Genomic DNA, 22,842 nt, shown 5'->3' with positions numbered 1-22,842 from the left:
CATGGAGCCGTGGGTGTGTTCAACTGCCTTTCTCTAGCCGGAGATTGAAATCATGTGACAGCAGCATGAGGTTTTAGCCTGGGGCAGCAGGTTGTTGAATCATATCCAGTTCCACTGTGTTTGCTATCAAAAACTAACTTTCATCTCAGCGTCAGGAACTTGAAACGAGAAAAAGATAAAAAATATCAAAGATTCCCTTTCTTCTTTCGTCGTGCGCTCTCTGTACTTTTGGATTCGGTTTGAGCTGAATGTGAATATTGGTAGTGCAGTCGACCAGTGCTAGTTATCCCCAGGAAGATAAGTGGCTTGCTGCTCTGCTGCTCTACAGTTTTCCATGTTCTTTGTTCTATTTTGTAAATTGCTGTATTTCATTTGATTCCTTCTTTATTTTTCCTGTATCAAACCGAAGTAACCCGCATAAAAAACATTTAAATCATGGATGTCATTTATGCTAAACAATCTTGCATCTATCATACTGAAAAATATTATAACTTTAGAATCAGGTTTGAACTGAAAGGTGGTACCAATCTTGAACAAGCAAAATCAAACGATGACATCCTTTCTGCACTACCTCTGTGCTTACCGTATTTTCCGGACTATAAGTCGCGGTTTTTTTGTAGTTTGGCTTGCCCTGCGACTTATATTTCGAAGCGACTTATATGCCAAAATTGTGCGTACATAATCCTCGGCCGCAAGATGGCACCGTCATTCATTAGGCCTACAACTGAACGCTGCAAGCCTACTGCACCACCGAATAAATTATATTCTCGTCGTCATCGTCCTCAATGTCCTCCGGTTCAACCAAAGCTACCCCAGCCTTAGCTGCAATATTGTGCAACATAGCTGTCACACATATCACAGCGCATGACTTGGCCGGCGAAAACTGGAGCCCTCCGCTGGACTTGTGAAGGCATCTAAAGCGCGACTTCCACCTCCCGATCGTGCGCTCAGGTTTAGGACCGCGGTGCATACGCGTCCGGTGGAATCCCGGTGTCACTGAATTCGGTATACTTTCAGAACTACGAGGGACCGACACACCTATATTGCTATTGCAATTTGATTCAGTCTCTCCAGACTAAACGTTCTTGTTTAAATGTTTAAAAATAAATGCGACTTATACACCGATGCGACGTATATATGTTTTTTTCCTCGTCATGGAGCATTTTTTGACTGATGCGACTTATACTCGGGAGCGACGTATAGTCCGGAAAATACGGTAATTGCATTGTTGTGGTTGTTGAGCCGTCAGTCTGTATTCACGTTCATCAAATAAATGGAACTTGACAACCACACAAAAGAGACCTTGTCCCCTTCACCACCACCACCACCACCACCACCACCACCCCCCAATCTCCACCTACCGGCGCGCTCCTCCAGACTCCGTAGCGGCGCTCCGACGGCCTCCAGCCGCTTGCTGAGCTCCTCCCTCAGGTAAGGCTCGTCCACGATGGCACTCAGCTCCTCGCACAGCCTCTCCGCCTCGCCTAGCTCGGCGCGGCGGAGCTCCAGCTCCGAGCGCACCTCGCCCGTCTCCTGCAGCCGGCTCCTCAGGGCCTCGGGCTGGGCGCTGAGCGAGGCCTGGCCGTCCAGCCGCTCGCCCAGGTCGCCCACGCTGGCCGCCAGCTCCTTCAGCAGGGCCTGGGGTGGGGTGGGACGGGGTGAAGGGGTGCTGGGTAAAGACGTGTTGGACTGACTTTGGCTCTCAGCTTGTTTAAAGCAGTGGTGGGATGATCCTGGAGGATAACAGAGAGGCCAGGGCGGATGGAAGCCAAAGGGCCCAGGTTCGATCCCCGACGTCCTAAAGCATTAAACCCCACCTACTTAAAATAAATGATAATAAATGCTTTGGATGTCGCTTTGGAGAAAAGCGTCTGCTATATAACTAAATAGTAGTTGTTTAGTAATATTGTGGTTTATTAGTCATTTGTAGACATTTTCAGTTACATATAATGAACGAGTGGGTAAGGGGAAGGCTTCTTGCTCAAGGCTGCATAGAGGTGGATGACGGAAATCAGGATTCAATCCCAGAAGCTGTTTGCGCCGAGTTAAAATCACTAACTACTCCTAGTGTCTGCTTATGACCAAATAGGAAAAACAAAGTCAAACTAAACACCAGAAGTATTAATGCCACGTTTTGTTACGGCACACAGTATTAGAAACGAAACCACTGTCGCCGGGGGCAACCGTCCAGCAGGCCATGGGCGCTGCTTACCTGGTAGCGTTCGCTGGTGCCCTGGGCCCGGTCGATGCGGCCCGACCTCAGGTCCAGGCGGGACGTCAGGTCCTCCCACTGCTTCGAGATGGAGCCCAGCTCGGCCCGAACCTCCTGCAGGTCCTTAGGGTCCTGGGGGGCGTCTCCAGACTGGGAGAGGATGCCCTCCGCAGACTGGGTCAGCTCGTCGTACTGGGGCCGGCGGGTATCGAACTCGCGCAGCATGAACTGAGGGCGAGAGAGAGAGAGAGAGAGAGGGATTGGTTTGGTTAAAGGTTTGGAGAACCAAAGAGAGAAACCCTAAAACTACAGGAAGGAGAGATCCCTCTTCCCTTGGAATTGGAGTTGTTTTCTTCATCACAAATTACCTGGGCGGCCTTTGACTGTAACTTTATGAAAGGGCTCAACAGAAAAAATTGACTTAGCTAAAAGAGTCCCTTCGTCTCTCTGTCTTCGTCTTAATGTCCAGAGTCAAGCGTGCCGTGTGCACACATCCAAATATTCATAAATGTGTGTTTGTCTTACCCTAAGAGTACAAACCAAAATGCTGTATATCTCTAAAAGGGTCTGTGGTGAGCTACCTGTATCCTAGTGGTGAGCTTCCTGTATTTCTGTAGTGCGTCTGGCGCCCCCTACCTGTACTTGTTGTTTCTGCGTGTTGAGCATGTTGGGGTCTATGCTCAGCGGTCCGAGCACGCTCATCATCAGCTCCTTCTCCCGCAGCCACGGCCCCAGCTGACTGGCCGCCGTGGCAAAACTGCCCAGCCTATCAGCACAGGTCTCCAGCTCCGTCTGCCTCTGCGCTGCGGTCTCATTGGCCTTCTGCCAGCGGGAGTCTGAGCGGAGAAAGGGAAACAATGCATTTTGCGATGAGATCATTTTGCTTTCAACTGCCAATAATAAAACCTCTGTCCAGCTGCTGATAAGAAACTTGGTTGGTCTTGATCGTTCTCAGCCTCACCAGGGATATTCTATGGCTGTCTATTCCCATTAGCAGCCTCTAGTGGAAGGAGGTTTCGCTATAGTCACGGCTATATAATTTACTACAGCCCTACTGCAGTGAATAGCTGCAGCAGTAGAAGTTACAGGTTAATCGTTGGCTAAATGTATTTTTAAATAGAGCTGCCGTCGTTGCCTCCTCGTCACCACAGGGAGCCACGGGGCTCGGGGCTCGGCTGCTCCACTGACCCAGCTCCTGCAACTGCTGCCTCCAGGAGGCTGCCTCAGGGGAGTCGGGGTTGTCGGCTATCAGCTTCGTCAGCGAGGCCTTGAGCTCCTCCACCTTCCCCGAGTGCTCCGTCAGCTCCCTGAGGAGCGCCTGGAGGAGCAGAGGAGGAGCGGGTTAACAAACAGGGCAGACAGACGTACAGCAGAGGGACTGCTTCTAGGGGGATTTAAGGGGCGAAGGCAAAAAAATAATTAGTGCATAATTAGTGAATGAAAAATGACATAACTTTTTAGCTGTGTATGTCTCTTTTGCCCCTCTATTATTGATTCATTATTAATGAACAAGAATGATAATAAGTACTATCATCATATAACGCATACTCTAAAAGTGCATTTTCTGGTCATATGTCAGAATTTATTAATGTGGAAAACAGTGTTTAATATCCCCATTCTCCCCTCAAACAAAAACACAATCCTCCCCCCTATTGGATACGTGGAGGAGCCCGTTGATCACCTTGTTCTCCTGAGCCTTGGCACGCACCACCTCGGGTTTGGAGGGGGAGGCGTTGTGGCCCTGCTCCAGGCTGTGCTCGCGGTCCCTCAGCCAGCTGCTGAGCTCCTGGGCCCCCTGGCTGGCCTGCTGCCGGAGCTCCAGGGCGGCCTGCTGCCGGCCGTGGCGCTCCTTCAGCTCAGAGCCCAGCGACTCGTAGCGGCCGTTCACCTCCGCCACCGCCACCTGCAGCTCCGTCAGGTCTGGAGGGGGGGTGGGGTGGAGGCGCAGACACAACAACATGATTTACAGACAGCAGGAGGACGGGACTAGGTGTTGTCTGCAGAAGTGTAGGAGGGTGAGTGAGTGAGCGTAGGAGAAAAGGAGAGGGATAAAGGTGGCTATACATGAAGTGAAGTGAGTGATTGAGTGCATGAGAGAATGAGAGAGCGATGAAGATAGAGATATAGAAGGAGTGAGAGCTCACCTTTGCAGGTATGGATGCCGTTAACACTGCCTGGGTTGGCTGAACCGTTGATCTGAGGAGCAACTGAGAGACACACAACTTAATCAGAACAGTAGGACTGACCACTGGCCATACGCCTACAGGCTTATGGCCATTTTCTTGTAGACCTTTACCTTGTTAACCACATTTAGAAAATGTGATGTTACATTTTCCTATGCTGAATACCTCTGGTTAATATGGTTGTGTCAACTTTAAGTAATCATTTTATGTGTATGGCCATTTCAGTGTGGATTGTGTATGGTAGTGTTCAGTGTCTGGTGTTTACCGGTCTTGGTCTGTGGTGCGGTGATGCCGATGATGGTGGACTCCAGCTCTGAGCCGGTCTTGTTCAGCTCCTGGACCCGGGCTCCCTGGGACTCCCAGTCGTCACACAAGTCCTGCACCCGTCACAGTTCCACTAGGGTTAGTCCACACTCACTTTGAACCCTTTTGAATGTACACTGTACTTAATCCCATTGGCTATAGTGCTTTTTTATTGACTCTTCAGCTCCATCGTTTCTACTATGCTTAATTAGAACTGAATTTGATCTTCTAGGAAACACTGGCATAATGACACATGCAGCGATATAGTTTACCCATCAGTGCTTACCCAGCCACCACCACACACACACACACACACACACACACACACACACACACACACACACACACACACACACACACACACACACCTGGAGTTGCTGGACTCTGCGCTGCATGCCCTCGGTGTCCAGGCTGGGCTCCTTCGCAGGCAGCTGATCCTGAGATGCCTGGAGCCACCTGAGGAGGGAGCCAGAGAGCCCACGGAACTGAGCCAGCCGCTGCTCACAGCCCTGGATGGCTGAAAACCTGGGAGAGGGAGGAGGGAGGGAGGGAGGGAGGGAGGGAGGGAGGGAGGGAGGAGCGAGGGAGGAGCAAGGTGGAGGGAGAGAGAAATAATAACAAGAAAGAATGCGTTTGATTAAATTTGGACCAGCATGATTCATGCATGCATCCAGGGACAGACACCTGGTAGCCTGATGCAGCCCTGTCTGAACAGCATCAGGCTAGCACTAATACACCATGTCCTCCTGACCATAATATCCTCCTCAGTGTACCTCATGTTTCTAAGAAGCACTACAGGTTACAGTCACCTTCCGATAGAAAAGTGTGATTTACAGAACCCAGACATTTCTGTACAGTACTTTAGCTTGACTAGTTCCTATCCGTTAATGTTTTAATCTTAACACCTTTATTGTACATTCACAGTAAAGCTCTATTACCTGTCATTGACATTGGCCTCCAGTCGGCTGAACTCGTCTGACACCTCCTTGACGTTATCCAATAGGCTTTGAGAATTGGAGATGGCTTGTGATTGGCTGAGATCCGTACCCAGCTCGCAGAAGGACTTCAGTTGTCCCGCCTCCTGCTCCAGATCTGACTTCACCTCCTGTGAAGGACAAAACAGATGTACGCAATGTGTTGTTAGATACACTCCTGCCAATATTTGTTACACGGTTGCTACAATACAACTTAAAACTTATAATTAATTGCGGGAACAATCAACCTTTCATTGTCCATCATTCTGTCTCCTATGGTAAAACTACGGCATAACGGAAAGCCTTTCGACATTAAAACTATGATGGAATTGCCCAACGAATGCATGGCTGGTGAATAAAACCACATGTTTAACTTCAACACTCAGGCCTTTTCAGTTAATTCAAAAATAATTTCCATACGTTTGATAAAACTCTTGCCAATATGTACTACGATGAAGGTGACTACAAAGGGGTTCTCCTGCTTACCTCCAGGGTCTGCCTGTAGTCGTCCACGCTGTGCTCCGGCTGCCCCACCGGCCCCAGGGCCTTCAGCCTGCTCTGGGTGAAGCCCTGCAGGTCGGCCCCCAGCCGCTCGTAGCTCTCCAGCCTGGGCAGCAGGACCTTCAGCTCGGCCTCTCTCTCCGTCTGGCTGGCCTGTGCGGCGGCGTAGCGCCCGTTGAGCTGGGCCAGCGCCCCCTGAAGGTCGGAGGCCGTGGCTGCGTCGGCGCTCTGCAGGAGCTTGGAGAGGGAGTCGCGGGTGGCGTCCACACTGCCCTGCCGGGACAGCAGCTCCTGGCGGAGCTTCTGTAGAGGAGAGCGGGGGGGGGGGGGTATGAGAAGGTTAGGTGGGGTGGAGTTTGCGTAACACCAACACCCCTCCCCACCGGGGGGGTGCGTTGTACGCTAGGCGGTACGTCATATTGTTCAGTGTGAAAAATGTGTTGACTATGATACAATTTCTGCCTTTTCCATTTCTGCACAAGTGCGTGTTGGTATATTGATATCAAAAGCATGTCGATTTTAGAAACATGAGAAACCTGGTGGCAGCCATCTTCCCGCGGCCGTGGGCCTACCCACCTGGTTTTGTGTCATGGCGTCCTGAACAGCCTGAGCGGTGGGCTGGACCGGTCCTGGGCTCAGAACCAGCTGGTCCAGCCAGGACAGCAGACCCTTCAGCCCCTCCTGCACGCTGACCGACTGGGCCACCGCGGTCTGCAGCTGCTCAGCACGCTCCGACACCGACGCAGACAGCGTGTCGAACCGCCTCTCCAGGCCATCTGAGGGACAGAGGGAGCAGAGGAAATTAACTGCTGGTTCTAGTCAAAATGCATCAGTACATTTGACCACATTTTTTAATTTGCAGTATAAAATAATCTTGTCTTCTTTTCTGAAACCTCAATTCCATTGATTTGGATTTAATATCTTTCCAACCGATATGAACACAAAAAAATATAAATAAGGCTTAAATTCAAGACAGGTCAATGTATTCTTTGCATGACTGTAAATGAGTTGAGAACTAAAAGCTTTATTGTGAGCCACTAGATGGCGCTGTTTGTCCCCCGACAAACAGCGCCAGGTAGGGCCCAGGCCCTACCTGCGGTGCAGAGGATGTCCACTGCCTTGAGGGAGGGGGATTCCTCTGTGCTGACCAGCTCCCTGCTGGCTCTCTTCACCTTCTCCAGCTGCACTGAACGGGCCGCAAGCTCGTCCTGCAACAGCTGGGGACGGGGGGGAAACAAATATATTAAAAAAATGTGCATAGACGAAAATGCATGAGCCAAAAATCCAAAGTTAATGAAAATAAATATGCCTCAGGGAAGCATTTGTAGAAAAAACCTGACAAGAAATGGTGTATTCTCTGCAATTCTAATGATTTTTGTGAGAATAAATACAGAATAATGCGAACAAGATGTTTTTCCCGAAAACAAGAGAAGGTGTGTGTGTGTGTGTGTGTGTGTGTGTGTGTGTGTGTGTGTGTGTGTGTGTGTGTGTGTGTGTGTGTGTGTGTGTGTGTGTGTGTGTGTGTGTGTGTCCCACCTGTACTTGTCGCAGTGCGCTCTGCAGGTTCTGGGGGTTGGTGTCCCCGCTGGGCCGGGCCGTGTCCCGCTCCTGCTCCTGGCTGCTGAGCCAGGAGTGGAGCGACACCGCCTCATCCTGGTACTGCTGAGAGCGCTCCAGCAGCCCCGACAGACGGCCGCCCAGCTCAGAGGACTGCAGAGAGAGAGGGAGAGAGTGAGAGAGGGAGAGAGAGAGAGACAGAGATAGAGAGAGAGAGCGAGAGAGAGAGAGAGAGCGGGAGAGAGACAGAGGGAGGGAGTTAGCCAGTGTTTCTTTGGAGGCCTACCTTGGTGTGTAGGGCAGTGTATCTGTGGAGGCCTACCTTGGTGTGTAGGGCAGTGTATCTGTGGAGGCCTACCTTGGTGTGTAGGGCAGTGTATCTGTGGAGGCCTACCTTGGTGTGTAGGGCAGTGTATCTGTGGAGGCCTACCTTGGTGTGTAGGGCAGTGTATCTGTGGGCCTACCTTGGTGTGCAGGGCAGTGTATCTTTGGAGGCCTACCTTGGTGTGTAGGGCAGTGTATCTGTGGTTGGCGTCGTGCAGTTTGTCTGTCACTAGCTGCTTGGTGCTGTCCAGCGCCGGGTCTGAACCCCCAGCCTGCTCCAGCGCCCCCTGCACAGAGTCCAGAACCTTCTGGCCCGAGATGGACACGAAGCGCAGGTCCGCCTTGTGGCAGATCACCTCCTCAGCCAGCTGGACGGGTAGAGGGGGTTACACGAACCGGGTTAGAGGTACCGGGTTACAAGAACCGGGTTATGGCCTAGCATGTTAATGGAAGGGCGATCAATGTGTACGAGAACAGGGAAGAAGACAGAGACAGAGAGAGGGAGAGAGAGACATAGGGAGGAAGAGCATGAGCTCAGTATGTGCATGGAAGGGCGATCGGCGTGCGGGAGAACGTCCCTCTCGCCTTGAGCAGCGGGCGTGCCTACCTTCTTGTGTTCCTCCAGCCGTCCCTTCAGCCCCTGTGCGTCGGTCTCTCCCTCCCCCAGGGAACGCAGCTCCTTCTCGCTCTGGTCCAGCCAGGTGCCCAGGCCGCTGTGCTCCTGGAGGAACTTGGACAGCTCGTCCCGCAGAACCTCAGATTTCCTCAGGCGGTCCTAGAGGGAGACACACACACACACACACAGAGCGGTGATGCAAGCTCTCACAATGTACTTTATTGATCTCAGACAGAATGTTAAGGATGTAATACAAGATCAGTCTGACGTTACTGCTAGTAAAATGGGCTGCAATGTGAGCTACTGGGTGCAGGAGTTTCTGCGAATCATTCATTTATTTGAAATATGATTTTGTTATATTTCTTAAATCTATGCCCTGGTTTAGCTGGTGTTTTCCAATGTTAATCCACTGCACAACCCACCATCCCATGAGCATTCTGCCCTCCAGTCGGCTGACTCTCCATTAGGATGAAGAGCCAACAGCAGAGACCGCAGAGAGAGAGGGAGAGAGAGCGAAGGGATCCAGCCGTGCACTGTACCTGGCAGCTCTGCAGCTTGCTCTGGTGCTGAGCCTGCAGCTGGTCCAGAGAGGCCCGGAGGCGGCGCTTCTCCTCGGGGGGCACCGCCGAGTCGGGCTGCTCCAGCAGGGAGCGCGTGGACTGGGCCACTTGCAGCAGCTGGGCCTGCTGGGCCTGGAGCTGCTGCATCTCCGCCTGACGGGGTCGGAGGGGAGCGGGGGGAGAACCGTGAGAGTGTTAAAGGATGGGGTCCAGTCACAGCAGAGCTCAAGAGAGAGGTTTGGAATAAGTAAAACAATGTGAAAAAAAAAAGAAAAAGAATAAGTTATAAACTCTATAAGATCGGACAAATGTATTTATTGTAAGTTGCTTTGGATAAAATAGTCGGCTAAATTCCCTAAATGTTAATGTAACCTACAGATGTAGCATCTTTGTATTACACAATTGTTATTATTGAGCTATAAAAATATACACAATTTATTTGTCATATTATTATTTACATATATTCCTAGATATATAATAAAAAAAAGCATTCATTTGTAATAAAATTCCACAGTTATGTTAAATAATGCAAACAATAAAAGCCAGCCATCGATCCGTGTCTGACCTGTAGCATGTCTGTGTGTGACTGTAGAGCGCCCTCTGGCTGTGTGGAAGAGAGCCGCCCATCTATGACGTCTTCAGGAGACGTGCTGCACTTGGTGGCGGCTGCCTTCACAGCAGGCGCACTGAGGGAGGAAAGGCCTTCCAGCATGGCATCGATCTGTCCCCGGGTCTCCTGGAGGTCCTCCTCTGCCTTAGCCTGGAGAGGAGGAGGAGGAGGAGGAGGAGGAGGAGGAGGAGGAGGAGGAGGAGGAGGAGGAGGAGGAGGAGGAGGAGGAGGAGGAGGAGGAGGAGGAGGAAAGGACAAAAGTTGAGAGGAGTGGAGTGGAGAGTTAAACTTCAACTTGATCAACACCAATTGTTTATAAACCAATTTTAAATTAAAACTTAAAATGTGCATCTTAACATTGTGGGGTCAAGAAAATTAAAAGAGAAACCGGTTTAATTCCCATCAACAAAATATTAAAAGAAATTACTTTACAATGAGTATGCAAACAAAACTCTATAAATAACACTCTTATTAAGACTCCATTTCCCATGGTCCCCTCTGCTCCCCTTACCCTCTGTGTGTTCTGCTGGAGTGTGGTGCTGATGGCCGTGTCCAGCTGGGTGACCGAGGCGTCGGCAGCGTTGGTCAGGTCAGCGTAATGCTCTTTCATCTTGCGTAGCGCCCCCTGCAGGCTCTCCCTCTCCTCGGGGCTCAGGCAGTCCCCTCGCTCCGACAGGAAGTCCTCCACCGAGCGGATGGTCCCGGCCACGCCCTCTGCTTTGCTCTGCAGGTCCTTCTGCACCTCCTGGACGAGGGAGCGGGAGGGAGAAAGAGAGAGAGAGAGAGATTGATGATTATATAACATATATATAATTTGACTAAAAGAGAAAACACAATACTACAGCTTTAATTGTATTCAATTATCATTCAGGTCATTTTGAGTCTATATGTCTTGTGAATAAAGATAAATAAAGATCTTTGTAAAGTTTTCAGTACCTTGAGTTCCTTCTGCTTCTCTTGCAAGACATCCACATCCCCCGACTCTACACATGCTTTCTGATTGGCCAACATGCTGGCGGCTCCAGCCAACCACACGTTGAGGCCTTCTAGTTTCTGAGAGCATTCTGCTTTCTGCTGCTTGACCACCTGAGAGACAGAAAAGGGGGAGGAAGGAAAGAAGGACGGTCCACAGAAATATAAAAGTAAGAACCTATAGCTGAACCATTGCTTATCGATGGTGTCAACCTATTTTACAGACCTCGAACAAAATAGCCAAAAACCAACCATGCCTACATCAACTTGGAGTGCACACTTGTCTCTAATACCTTTTTCTGTGCAGTGCACACACTTTGAGCAAAGCTTTGAGCATATTGTGTCCAGAGTTCACATCAACGCACACAAACAGGCAGACAAACAAGCACACACAGACATACACAAGATCATTTCATCTCATAAGTCAGCAACAGTTCAGTCAAGGTAAAATCAGACAGCAAGAGGAAAAAAAACAAAATCACACGTATACACATATGCTCTTTTCCTCCCCCGTTTCTCTCACACAACGGTAGAGTCGAGGGGTGAAAAGAGAAAAGCATTGTAGCCAGTAATGTTTGGTTGCTTTCAATTCTCTAGAGTTTTTCCACGGGCGTGAAAGCCTTTTCCTTTCCGTGGCAATCTGGAAGAGCAAGGCAGACATGTTAATATTAACACGCAAGAGACATGCAAGAGAGTAGCACACACTGGTGAAGGAGCCTGTGATGGTAGCTTGGATGGATGAACTGTCTAGTGGCATAGCATATGCAGCATGAGCAGCAGTGATACAAAATCCAAAGATTGTATTATTAGATGATGTTCAACTATTATTATTGTAAGGATGGAGAATTTCTCCAAGGCATAAGGCAATGATATGAGTATGATTGCAAGTTGTAGTTATCAAAACAGCAAGGATGGATCTGTGTGATGGATAAGTGAGCATGACATGGTAGAGCTAAATAATGAACACAGTTACGAGAAGAAGATTGTGAATTGTGAAGCAAAATGCAGACATTCTTTCGTGAGCAAAGCAGAGTGGTGAGAGAAAAACACACTCCAAACACGCGTTCATGTCAATGAACTCGTCTGCGTGCATCCAAACCTCAATCTTCCGGGCCGTCTGTCTTTCTATCTCCCTCTCCTTCTCCTCCTCCTGCACTTTAGCACTCTCTTTCTGCTGGAGTTCCTCCTCCCTGGCTCTCTGATTGGACAGGGTCTCTGCGCGGGCCCGGGCCTGCCCACTGGCCTGGTGGAAGGCCCCCTGCAGCCTCTGGAGCTGCCCCAGCAGGTGCCTGCTCTGCTCGGGGGCCAGGTCCTGGGCGCGCTCCGAGATGAAAACCTGAACGTCAAAGGCCGCGTCGATGACCTCATTGGAGCGGGCCGTCAGGGCAGCCTGGAACTCCTGATGGAGATGAGAAGGGACAGAGAATAATGAAGACGTAGTGGTAGTGGTAGCTGTGGAAATAAGCGGACGGAGAGACAGCATCATGGACGCTGGAAGTGGGGGGGCTCGGGGGGCTGCAGCCCCCCCTGGTGGCGAGAGGCTGAATGTGAAATGCAAAAACCCCCGTGGAAATAAATAAATAAATACATAAATATATCAGACTATTATTATACTATTGTCATTTTATTTACATAACTCAAACAACATATTTGACTATAAATGTCACAAGCATGATTTGATTCACAAAATGTAGTACCACAAACACAGCATAACGACCGTTTAAAGTGTTCTACTCTGGACGTCATCAACTAGGCTAGCACTATGTTACTTGTTCATAACACTGTCTAATGCATAATATCAGTACCTTGTGCGTGCAATTAAATATTTGAGGTCTTAATTAAAGACATATTCTGAGAAATACTTGCATTTCATGTGTGATTCAATGAAGCACATTCACAAGTTGGCCTTATGCTGTATTTCTAAAACCTCTGGTCTAATACAGGCAGTGGCGGTTTTAGGCACGGGCGAACCGGGCAGCCGCCCAGGGCGGCATATTTGTGGGGGGCGGCAAATCACATGGGGGGCGCCACGAGCAGTATAAAAAAAATATACCCCCCCCCCCCCCCAATCAAGTCCAATAGCTAATGATAACTTTGTTATCATTAGCTATTGGACTTGATTACCATTTGTGTCATTTACCTTGCAGTATTCCAGTTGCTGCGTAATCTGATCGACGGGGCTATCCTTCTCCTCCTTCCCTGCCATCGCTCCGATGCTCCTGGCCTCCGTCTCGCTCAACCAGGTGAGGAGGTTTTCCACCAGACCTCCCAGGTTCTTCTGCTCCGCTGTCACAGCCTCCTGAAACAATCGAGAGACGGAGAGCCAACCGTTGTTGTTAGCATGCAACTAATGCAACTAATCTTTGTGCCAATCTTAATCCTGCTTCAACAAAAACATACACGAGATCAGAATAAATCCAACTGGGTAATTTGTAATAAAACTGAGAAATAATGACATTAAAGACACAATTCTGCTTCGATGACCCTCCTTTACCTTGTAAGAGTCTCTGTGTTCTCGTAGACCCTGTAGAATGGTCGCAGAGACTCCCCTGGCGGACTCGTACCCTCGGGCCAGGCTCCGCATATCCTTCTCCAGAGCCAATAGGAGCTGAGGTGGGACATTGGAAGGGCGTGGCTCAAGCAGTTGGGCAGTGGCCTCCACCTCCTTGTTTACCTCTGGTTCCAGGTCCTGGAGCTCGAGGCTCAGCGCCTAAGAGACGGATTAATTGAAGCGGAGCAGAGCAACAGAGTTATTCATTGTTCAATCAGCTTTGTCTATGGTCTCACGTGCTCACAAACTAAAACCAAAGAATTAATTATACAAGTCCTAAGTCCTAAGTACCTAACATCATAATTCAAAGACTGGACAAAGGGTAAAAGTGCGCTGTGTGACATCAGCAGACGAAGGCCGAGTGCAGATTTTTTACCTCTGTCTGTCTGATGATGTCTTCTAGAGAGATGAGGCCACGGCCGACAGACTGCTGCTGCTGCTGTTTGAGGCAGACCTCTATGTGCCTCACCATGGAGACCAGAGCCACAATTCGCTGGTCATGTTCCAGGCATTCCTGCCGGATCAGTGATGACTGTAGGGAAAAGATCAAAGTTGAAAGGACGACAGAGGCACAATGTGCCGGAATAAAGAGATCATTAATGTGGTAACAAATCAAAAAATTATAAAAATAAGATCTAACCTTTGCGGAGCCCTTCTTTTTCTTCATCTTTATTTCTTCCTTGTCCTCCTCCCCCTCCCCACTGCTCTCTGTAGTTGTATCAGACTCTAGTACCTCAGCCAACTCAGATTCAGTGGGATTTTCCTCTGATGGTAAAAGAGACCCTGGATGCGGCTTGTTGCCTGTCTGACTTGGAAGAGGACTTTCAACTAGGTTTGGATCCTGTTTCATGGAATCCACTGATCTAGAATCAGGTTGTAAATATGATTCGTTATCAACAGCCTCATAAGTGGTGCCAAAAACATCTGCAGCAATGCTAGGTATTGCAGGGTGTAGTTGCTCTTTAATGTTGAGTTGATGTTCTTTCAGTTCTTTCCCAATCAATGTCATCCCAGCTAATGGTATAGGTTCCTTAATTTCCTCCCCTACAGAGTCGATTCCAGCTTTTTGTACATGCTTCTTAACTTCTTCCCCAGCAGACTGATTCCCAGTCAATCCTAAAGGTCCCTTCATTTCTTCTGTAGCAGACTTAATTTCAGCTATGTGTACAGGTTCCTTCATTTCTTTGACAACAGTCATCTGTAAAGCTTCCTTTAATTTTTCCTCTGTAGAATTAATCCCACCCATTTTTAAAGGATCCTTCATTTCCTCCCTTACAGTGTCAGAAACATATTTTTGAACATGTTCCTTTACTTCTTCTCCACCAGACTTAATGACAGAACTGTGTAAGGATCTCTTAAACTCGTCTCCAGCAGACTGCTTCCCAGTCATTTGTAAAGCTTCCTTAATTTCTTCAACAGACTTACTTTCAATTACTTTTAAAGGTCCCTTAAATTCTTCCCTGGCAGACTTAACCTCAGCCTTTTCCTTCTCTATTGCCGGTATTGATGCACGGATTGGTCTTTGTAAAACTTCATTAGTAGTTTTGGCATCAACTGTAGAAGAAGCCATCTTGTTTGCGTCATCACTGCTTGAGGGCCTATCAACATCACTCTCTGACTTCACATATTTCAAACTTTCCCCTTTCTGGTCATCAGCTTTTCTTTCTACATTAATTCCTGTTTTCTTGGTACAGATTGTTGCCGTCACAACTGCCTGAACAGCATCATCAGTCCATGGCTTTTCTGTAGCAGCATCTGCATGGCCTGCAATTTTTGCTATTTTTGACTTTTTGTTTTTCTTGTGCCGTTTCCCTTGCCTAGTCTCTTTATGCTGGTCTGGTGAAACTGTCTGTTTTCCCTCCTTAACACCACTGACACGATCATCTGCCTCTTTTGATAAAGTCTTAGCTTCTTTGATGGCTAAACTTGAATCATCTGTGATTTTTGGCTCAGCCACAACCAAGGCTTCCTTAACATCCACTTTCAAATTCTCCTCCTTTCGGCCACCGGTCTTCCCCATCCATTCCACCTTTGGCTTGGCATCAGGCCATTTTCTGAGATCATCCTCATCAGTGCTACCCTCAACATTGACCATCTCAGTCAATGGAGTTACCATCTTTCTCGAGGGGGTTTCTTTATGCTTGTCTGGTGAAACCGTCTCTTTATCTTTTCCCTCCTTAACATCACCAACACAATCATCTTTCTCTTTAGATACGGTCTTAGCTTCTTTAAGGGCTAAACTTGAATCATCAGTGAGATTTGGCTCATCCACAACCGCAACTTCCTTGACATCCACTTTCAAGTTCTCCTCCTTTCGGCCACCGGTCTTCCCCATCCATTCCACCTTTGTCTTAGCATCAGGTCGTTTTCTGAGATCATCCTCATCAGTGCTACCCTCAACATCGACCATCTCCGTCAAGGGAGTTACCATCTTTCTCGAGAGGGTTTCTTTATGCTGGTCTGGTGAAACAGTCTCTTTATCTTTTCCCTCCTTAACACCACCAACACAATCATCTTTCTCCTTTGATAGGGTCTTAGCTTCTTTAAGGGCTAAACTTGAATCATCAGTGAGATTTGGCTCATCCACAACCACAACTTCCTTGACATCCACTTTCAAGTTCTCCTCCTTTCGGCCACCGGTCTTCCCCATCCATTCCACCTTTGTCTTAGCATCAGGGGTTTTTCTGAGATCATCCTCATCAGTGCTACCCTCAACATCGACCATCTCAGTCAAAGGAGTTACCATCTTTCTCGAGGGGGTTTCTTTATGCTTGTCTGGTGAAACCGTCTCTTTATCTTTTCCCTCCTTAATATCACCAACACAATCATCGTTCTCTTTTGATACGGTCTTAACTTCTTTAAGGGCTAAGCTTGAATCATCTGTGGTATTTGGCTCATCCACAACCACAACTTCCTTGACATCCACTTTCAAGTTCTCCTTTCGGCCACCGGTCTCTCCCTTCCATTCCACCTTTGGCTTAGCATCAGGCATTTTTCTGTGATCATCTTCATCAGTACTACCCTCAACATCAACCATCTTAGTCAAGGGAGTTGCCATCTTTCTCGAGGGAGTTTCCATCTTAATCACAGGAGTTTGCATCTTTCCATCTCTGGCATTCCCTGCCTGGATGTCCTTCCTGTGCACCTCCTTGCGTAGTGCCTCCAGCTCTTCAGCTGCTTGCTTTTCTGTCACTCCCTTCTCAAACACCTTCTTCAATATGCTCTCCTTTGCCTTCAGTATCAGGGCTGCCTTCTCATTGTCTGGTAGGTTTGACTTCTCAGGTCTTTTTGCACCCTTCTGCACACTAACACCCATCTCTGTCTTGCCATACTGTTTGTCTACGCATTCTTCCATCTGCTTTCTTACTATTTCAGCTCTTGATATGTCTGGTTGCCCTCCGTTATCATTTGCCTGCTGATCATCTTGAGATACCAGGGATACTTCCGCTGCATCTACCTTCCCATCAATCTTTAGTTCTCCATCTTTGACATGGAGGTCTCTTTCGGGGGTGGATTCTAATATCTTAACCTTCACTGGTAATGGCGAAACACCTGTGATTGACTTTGTGACTTGAGACTGCCCTTCAGTTTCTGAATCCATTTGTTTAATGTCCGATACATTATCGCTTTTCTCTAAAGGTAGTGGCTTATTTTCACTTTCCTTTCCCCTGCCTTTCTTCTTGCTCTTCTTCTTTTTCTTGCTTTTGGCTTCGGCCTCTTTATCTGAAGCAGTTAAACTCTGGTCTGAATGCTTCACATCAGTTCCCTCTCCTGTTAGAATTGATTCAGCTGTGTCCTCCAATTCTCCTCCAATCTCTCTTTTCCCTGCTTCGTCACATTGTTCGGTGTATTCATGTTCTAGTTGTTTTAAAGAAAGCACATCTACACCTAGGCTTTCCTTGAGTTTTCCCTCCTCCCGGACATCATCTGCTTTTGCGTCTTTGATTCTTTCATCATTTTCATCTTCATGATGCTCTGACAAAACCCTGACATCTGCTGGCCTTGTCTTTTTCTTGTCAGCCCTAACAGATAGGTCCACTGATCTTGTGATAGTCACCTGTTCTGCAACTTGTACTTTAGAAGATGTGTTGAATGTTTCAGGGTCTGATTCCTGGTAGGATGATACTGCGGTGATACCAGTATAATCACTCTCTTTTCGTGTTCCGACAGCATGTCTTTCCCTTATTGATGATGCCTCACCTGGCCCCTGTTTTAGCTCAGCTTTCTGAGGTTTGATCTCATTGATTGCTTGCTGAATCCTTTTCCCAACATTGCTGGCAAATTTAGCCAGCAGGTCAATGGATGAGTCAGACTCAGAGAGTGGCTGCTCTACAGTATCTTCTTCTAAAGTGGCATCACACAAGCTCAACTGATTTGATGTCAAAGAATCCAATTGCTTTTGATCCACCTCTTTAAACACCAAACCTATCCCTGACTGCTCTAAGAGTGGAGAGGTTGACAGAGAGCTTTCACTTGACCATTTTACCTGGTTGCTGGCTACTGATGAATCCGCACCAGGGCTGTAGGCACTGTTTGAGGAAACCATTGGTGTAGAACTACCCTCACCTTCATCTATTTCTGCTAAAGTCATGCTCTCCTGGATATCAAAGGCCATTTCACTTGAGATTAGACCTGCTATGATAGCATCATCAAGATTTGCAACTCTTTGACCAGTAGTAGGATGGATCAGGCCTCCTTTGGTGATCTGGTTGATGGCAATTTCTCTGGCCATATCCTCCTCAATCAAACCTTTCTCAGAGGCTTCAGGCAGAGGCAGCCTATCTCCACTGGTGACATCAATGATCCCACCACTGTCAGCCTGGCTTTGGAGCAGCCTCAAAGCTGGTACTGGGTCAACTTTGCCAATTGCAATGGCCTGCTTTAACGTTAAGATGTCCCCCGTTCGCTCATCCTGAATACCCCTGAATTGTTTTACCTCCAGGAATCGTTTTCCTGTGTTAAGATCTATCTTACCCTGGTGTACTAGGTGAGAATAAGGGACAATACGACAGGATTGGGGATCAATTACTCCTTGAGTTACACTATCAGAAGCCATAGCTTCCTTGGCCACTTTTTCCTCAAGCAGACCCTTGGAAACCGCCTCCGTCAGTGTCAGTTTGCGTCCAGATTCTGGGCTGTAAATAGCTCCTGTTGAAGCTTGGAATAGAGCAGCCTCTGGGTGTGCTAAAAGGCTGATGTTCCCCTTGTAGACACACTGCAGTTCTTCCAGTCCCGGGGCAAGGGAGCGGTCCACCAGTCCTCTCTCCAAAGCATCAGAAACGGACAACCTTGTTCCTGAAGCATGGTGTAAAATACCCCCTTCAGCAACCTGCTTTGAGAGTGCCTGATAAGCCTCCTCTGAACCAATCAATCCCTTCTGAATGGCGCATTCCAGTGGAACAGGAGACCGAGATTCAGGGTCAACAATGCCTTCCATCTGTAGTTGGATTGTGGCTTTGGCAATTGCCGTTTGTGGTTCTGTGGCCTTTCCCTTGTAAGCATTTTCTAATGCCTCCAGTGATTCTTTCTGATCCTCCTCGATCAGACCCAGGTTGGCTGCGAGGGTTACTGACACTTTTTCATCCCTATTTAAATCAACAATTCCCCCAGAGAGCACCTGGGCTTCCAGAAGGCGAGAAGCAGTGTTGGAGTCGATCAAGCCTTTCTGAGCTGCCTCCCTCAACCCACAGACATTTCCTTTGTCAATGTCCACTACACCAGATAGGCTTTTATCAGACTTAAGAACACTCCACATTAGGTCTTCATCAAGAAGATCTTCCTGCATTACGTCCTCTAAACTGAGTAACTCACCACTAGTGGCATCTAGGAATCCACCAAAAAGACCGGCTTGAGACATGAGTTTAACTGCAGTTTGGCCTGGGAGGATTCCCTGGGCTACAGCCTCATCTGGGAGCAGCCTGTCTCCTTCCTCCGTCAGGAGGCCACCCTGTTTAAGCTCTATGGTTAACCTTTCCATCTCAGCTTCCTCCTCCGTTTTGTTTGTCTCTGAGCTACGGTTAATAAACTGTGATTTATAATCCAAGTCCGACTTTTGGACAATTTGAGCATATCCCATAGATCTTACTGCTTGGGAGCCTGCTGAATCTATAGTTTTAGAACTTTCTACGATGGCTAGATCTTGTTCCAACTCAGCATAGACTCTTTCTGTATTTACTACAGAAGAAGTTGCATTGTCTTGGTTAATGGATGGTGAAGTGTCTGCTTGTTTTGAAGGTGAGCTACCTTCTTTATTACGCACCTCTTTGTGTTGATCTGACTTGTTTACCTGCTGCCTTAGAGGTTTTCCTGCAGAATTCTCTGAACGAGGAGCTATTTCTATTTCACCTTTTGCGGTGACATTTTCAATTTTTTTCTCACCTTTCCCCCCGATTGCTGGCTCTATTTTCTGATTGGATGTTTGCTGCAATGCTCTGTCACCTACACCATTTTTACTTTCTTGACTAGTTCTGCCTTTTCGTTCAATGATTTTACTGGAGAGGACAACCTTTGGGATTGCTTGACAGCTTGTCTTTACAACTTCCGCTGTTTCCTCTTTCTCTCCCTCAGCACTATATACTAGTGTTCTGATACTCCCTATGGTCTGCATTGAACCAGCGATCAAACTACTTCCTTCCTCCTGAACTTGATATCCAGGAGAAGTGTCTGCACATGACAGCCCAGTAGCCTTGACCAACTCCACAAGCTCTGCATCTAGAAGCACAAGGCGTTTCCCAGAATGGACATCAACATAGCTGTGAGTCATCAGATGGGAAAGTAACACATGCTTTGCTTGTTCTTGTGTTTCGCTAGAATCCATTGGAGTAGAGTCCCAGACATGCCCTGTAGTTAGGGAAGCAGGTGGTTGTGAGGATGGAGAAGGAGATGAGCTGGTGGAACACCAGCTGATGCGATTCGTAGATGGAGGACTCGATGGTGTACTGGGGAGAACATCAGGGATATGGATCTTGCTTAGGACTTTGGCCACACTGAGATCCAGGGCTTTTTCAGATGTTTGGCTGAGAGGTACCAAGTGAAGTGCTCCTACATCATACAAGGCTCCAACAACATGACGTTGCCCCAGGACATTTCTCGCCAGATCTTCTGAGACGCCTCCCTGCTGTAGGGCCTCTGCGATGGGCACTAGTTCTCCAGATTCTGGCCACAGCATCCCCATGAAGGACTGCAGGGACTCAAGTACCAAGAGAGCTAAAGAAGGAGACAGAAGATCCCTGCAGAGAGATTCGTCCAAGCCTAGACGCTCACCGCTGCGAGGGTCCAGTATTCCCCCAGTTTGGAGCTGCCGAGCCAGTATAGTGCATGCCTGATCCTGATGCATCAATCCTTGGCTAAGAGCCTCATCAAGGATTAGACGATGTCCAGAACGTGGGTCAACAATACCGCCAGCAAATAGCTGAGCTTCAAGTAGCCTCACAGTAACATTTTGGTCCACAAGACCTTCTTGGCTGGCGCGGAAGATGCCCACTTTTCTTCCAGAACGTAGGGAGACGGTTCTTTCAGATTGCTGTTTGACCGGCAGGAGATGAAGGCCAGACTCTTCATGACTTATACAGCGTTGCTGTAGCTCAGACAGGCTTAACCTTTCTGCAGTATTTGGGTCAATAAGCTCCCTACATTGGAGCTGGGATTGGAGCTTAATGTAGATTCTTGAAGGCAAAAGACCCTGGTCTAAGGCAGTGTCCAAATCGACCAATTCTCCACTGGGATATCTCAAGCCTCCTGTATTCATGTGGACCTCTAGAATATGGAGCCCCAAGTGCTCACTGATAACTCCTTCCTCCAAGGCTATAGCCACTGGCAGGAGACATTGCTTCTCTCCCTCTTTTGATTTTGTCTCATTCACCAGATGCAAGGCCCTTTCCAAGTAAGATAACGATTGGCTGGTGTGGTTGTCTATCATTCCTTGGGCCAAGGCGTGCTCCAATGAGAGGCTTTGAGGGGAGGGAGGCTGGAGGAGCCCACCAGAGATGAGTTGGGCTTCCAGTAGGAAGCGGCAGGTTTCCTGGTCAATGAGCCCGCACTGGGCTGCACTGAACACTGAGAAGATTTCCATGGATCCCATGTCGATGATTCCAGCAATAACAGTTTGTTTCTGTGAAAATGGAAAAAACTGCAATCAATCCATGTATACTAGAATCTCGAGGTATAATAAATTTGGAAAATATTTCAATGTGAATCTAGAATTAATTAAATATAATAATTTAGCAGAGAAGAGTAATCTAAAAAGTTGTAAGCCCACCACCATATGTTTAGAATTACAAGAAAAAAATGCATCAACACACACTTATAGCTGACATATAGCTACAATTTCTTCACGTTTATTAAATCATACGCACAAATAGCACTAAGCATGCACAGCTATGCAACAAACAGAAATAAAAAGCAAGAAAGATAAACGAAAACAAAAACCTCAGCAGGTGAGGGAAAGTAAATCCGGTTTGATACTGTAAAAGAGAGAGAGGGAGAGAGAGAGAGAGAGGGCGAGCCACACTTACCTTATCGTGGGCAGCCCTGTGCTTGGTAGAGCGAGGCGCAACAGGTGAGAAGTAAGCGGTCTGCATGCGGTATTGTACCTTTGACCTGAACCTTATAACTCATAACCCAATACTAATGTACTGTCTAACAACTCATTCAAGATGACTACAGCATTTACTCCATTTCTGGTTTGAACTCAGATGTCCTCTGGGAATCTCCAATGGCCGCTGTTAGTGGTTTTCAAGCAAAATGCTGGTTTAAAGTTTCACACATGAATAATTTGCATTAGAGCATTAGCACAAACAAAACACAGACACATACGCTCATACACACAAACACACACACTCGTGATCTGGACACATCATGCTCAAAACGGTGATGTGAGTACGTTGCACAGCAGGCCTCTGGTGCACTTCCAGCCTAAACACACCTTGAAAATCTAAACCTTCTGTTTCTCGGGGAATAAGAGCATTTTTTAATGGACCCGCCGTTCACACGACGGGGCGTTTTGAGGTATTCATGTTAACAAGCATTGAAACTGGAAAACAGGAAAGTCATCCTGAAATCCACACCACTGCTTGGCCTAATAAGTCCAACAAATTGAGCTAAACAGACATCTGCACACACACACAGCCTGCATTCTTGCCCACAAGCAAACAACTATTAAATATCTGTTACCATAATTTAAGCTGACTTTGACTTTTAATGCTGTAATCATCTCATGCCAAACATCAAAATGATGGAATATCACAGCAGTGATTGTATGAGATCTACAATGTTTACACACAAAAAAGTGAAACTAATGGAACATGTATGATGTTGCTCGTACTACTACTACTACTATTACTACTACTACAACTACAACAAAATGTTAAACGGTTAACCAATAACGTTTTAGCGCATCCTTAAGCGAGCGACACAGCAGAAATGTCACCCCCAAACCAAATTAGGGTTCTACAGCTATAACTGCTAGCATGGCAGCACTA

The 22,842-nt window shown here is 47.7% G+C and overlaps 1 protein-coding gene across 6 annotated transcripts in view; it reads right to left on the bottom strand.

The window, feature by feature from the left end:
* Positions 1-22,842, bottom strand: part of LOC130376316 (microtubule-actin cross-linking factor 1-like) — an 88,384-nt gene that overhangs the window by 59,798 nt on the left and 5,744 nt on the right. For 5 of the 6 annotated variants that reach the window (XM_056583557.1, XM_056583555.1, XM_056583556.1 and 2 more), the window contains exons 12-35: positions 14,004-21,473; positions 13,740-13,895; positions 13,307-13,522; positions 12,953-13,111; positions 11,912-12,211; positions 10,777-10,926; positions 10,352-10,585; positions 9,796-9,990; positions 9,210-9,383; positions 8,662-8,829; positions 8,231-8,422; positions 7,710-7,883; positions 7,267-7,390; positions 6,750-6,949; positions 6,159-6,476; positions 5,637-5,803; positions 5,067-5,223; positions 4,661-4,772; positions 4,357-4,419; positions 3,894-4,132; positions 3,401-3,530; positions 2,849-3,048; positions 2,213-2,440; positions 1,362-1,638 (exon numbers count right to left, since the gene is read on the bottom strand). In XM_056583557.1, the coding sequence (XP_056439532.1) occupies positions 1,362-1,638; positions 2,213-2,440; positions 2,849-3,048; positions 3,401-3,530; positions 3,894-4,132; positions 4,357-4,419; positions 4,661-4,772; positions 5,067-5,223; positions 5,637-5,803; positions 6,159-6,476; positions 6,750-6,949; positions 7,267-7,390; positions 7,710-7,883; positions 8,231-8,422; positions 8,662-8,829; positions 9,210-9,383; positions 9,796-9,990; positions 10,352-10,585; positions 10,777-10,926; positions 11,912-12,211; positions 12,953-13,111; positions 13,307-13,522; positions 13,740-13,895; positions 14,004-21,473 (11,803 nt within the window). The remainder of the gene's footprint in view (positions 1-1,361; positions 1,639-2,212; positions 2,441-2,848; positions 3,049-3,400; positions 3,531-3,893; positions 4,133-4,356; positions 4,420-4,660; positions 4,773-5,066; positions 5,224-5,636; positions 5,804-6,158; positions 6,477-6,749; positions 6,950-7,266; positions 7,391-7,709; positions 7,884-8,230; positions 8,423-8,661; positions 8,830-9,209; positions 9,384-9,795; positions 9,991-10,351; positions 10,586-10,776; positions 10,927-11,911; positions 12,212-12,952; positions 13,112-13,306; positions 13,523-13,739; positions 13,896-14,003; positions 21,474-22,842) is intronic. The other variant, XM_056583561.1, reaches the window with a different exon arrangement.

The sequence above is a fragment of the Gadus chalcogrammus genome, chromosome 22 (assembly GCF_026213295.1).
Source record: "Gadus chalcogrammus isolate NIFS_2021 chromosome 22, NIFS_Gcha_1.0, whole genome shotgun sequence".
In the NCBI taxonomy this organism is placed as follows: domain Eukaryota; kingdom Metazoa; phylum Chordata; class Actinopteri; order Gadiformes; family Gadidae; genus Gadus; species Gadus chalcogrammus.
This window is presented reverse-complemented; position numbering and strand designations above follow the sequence as displayed.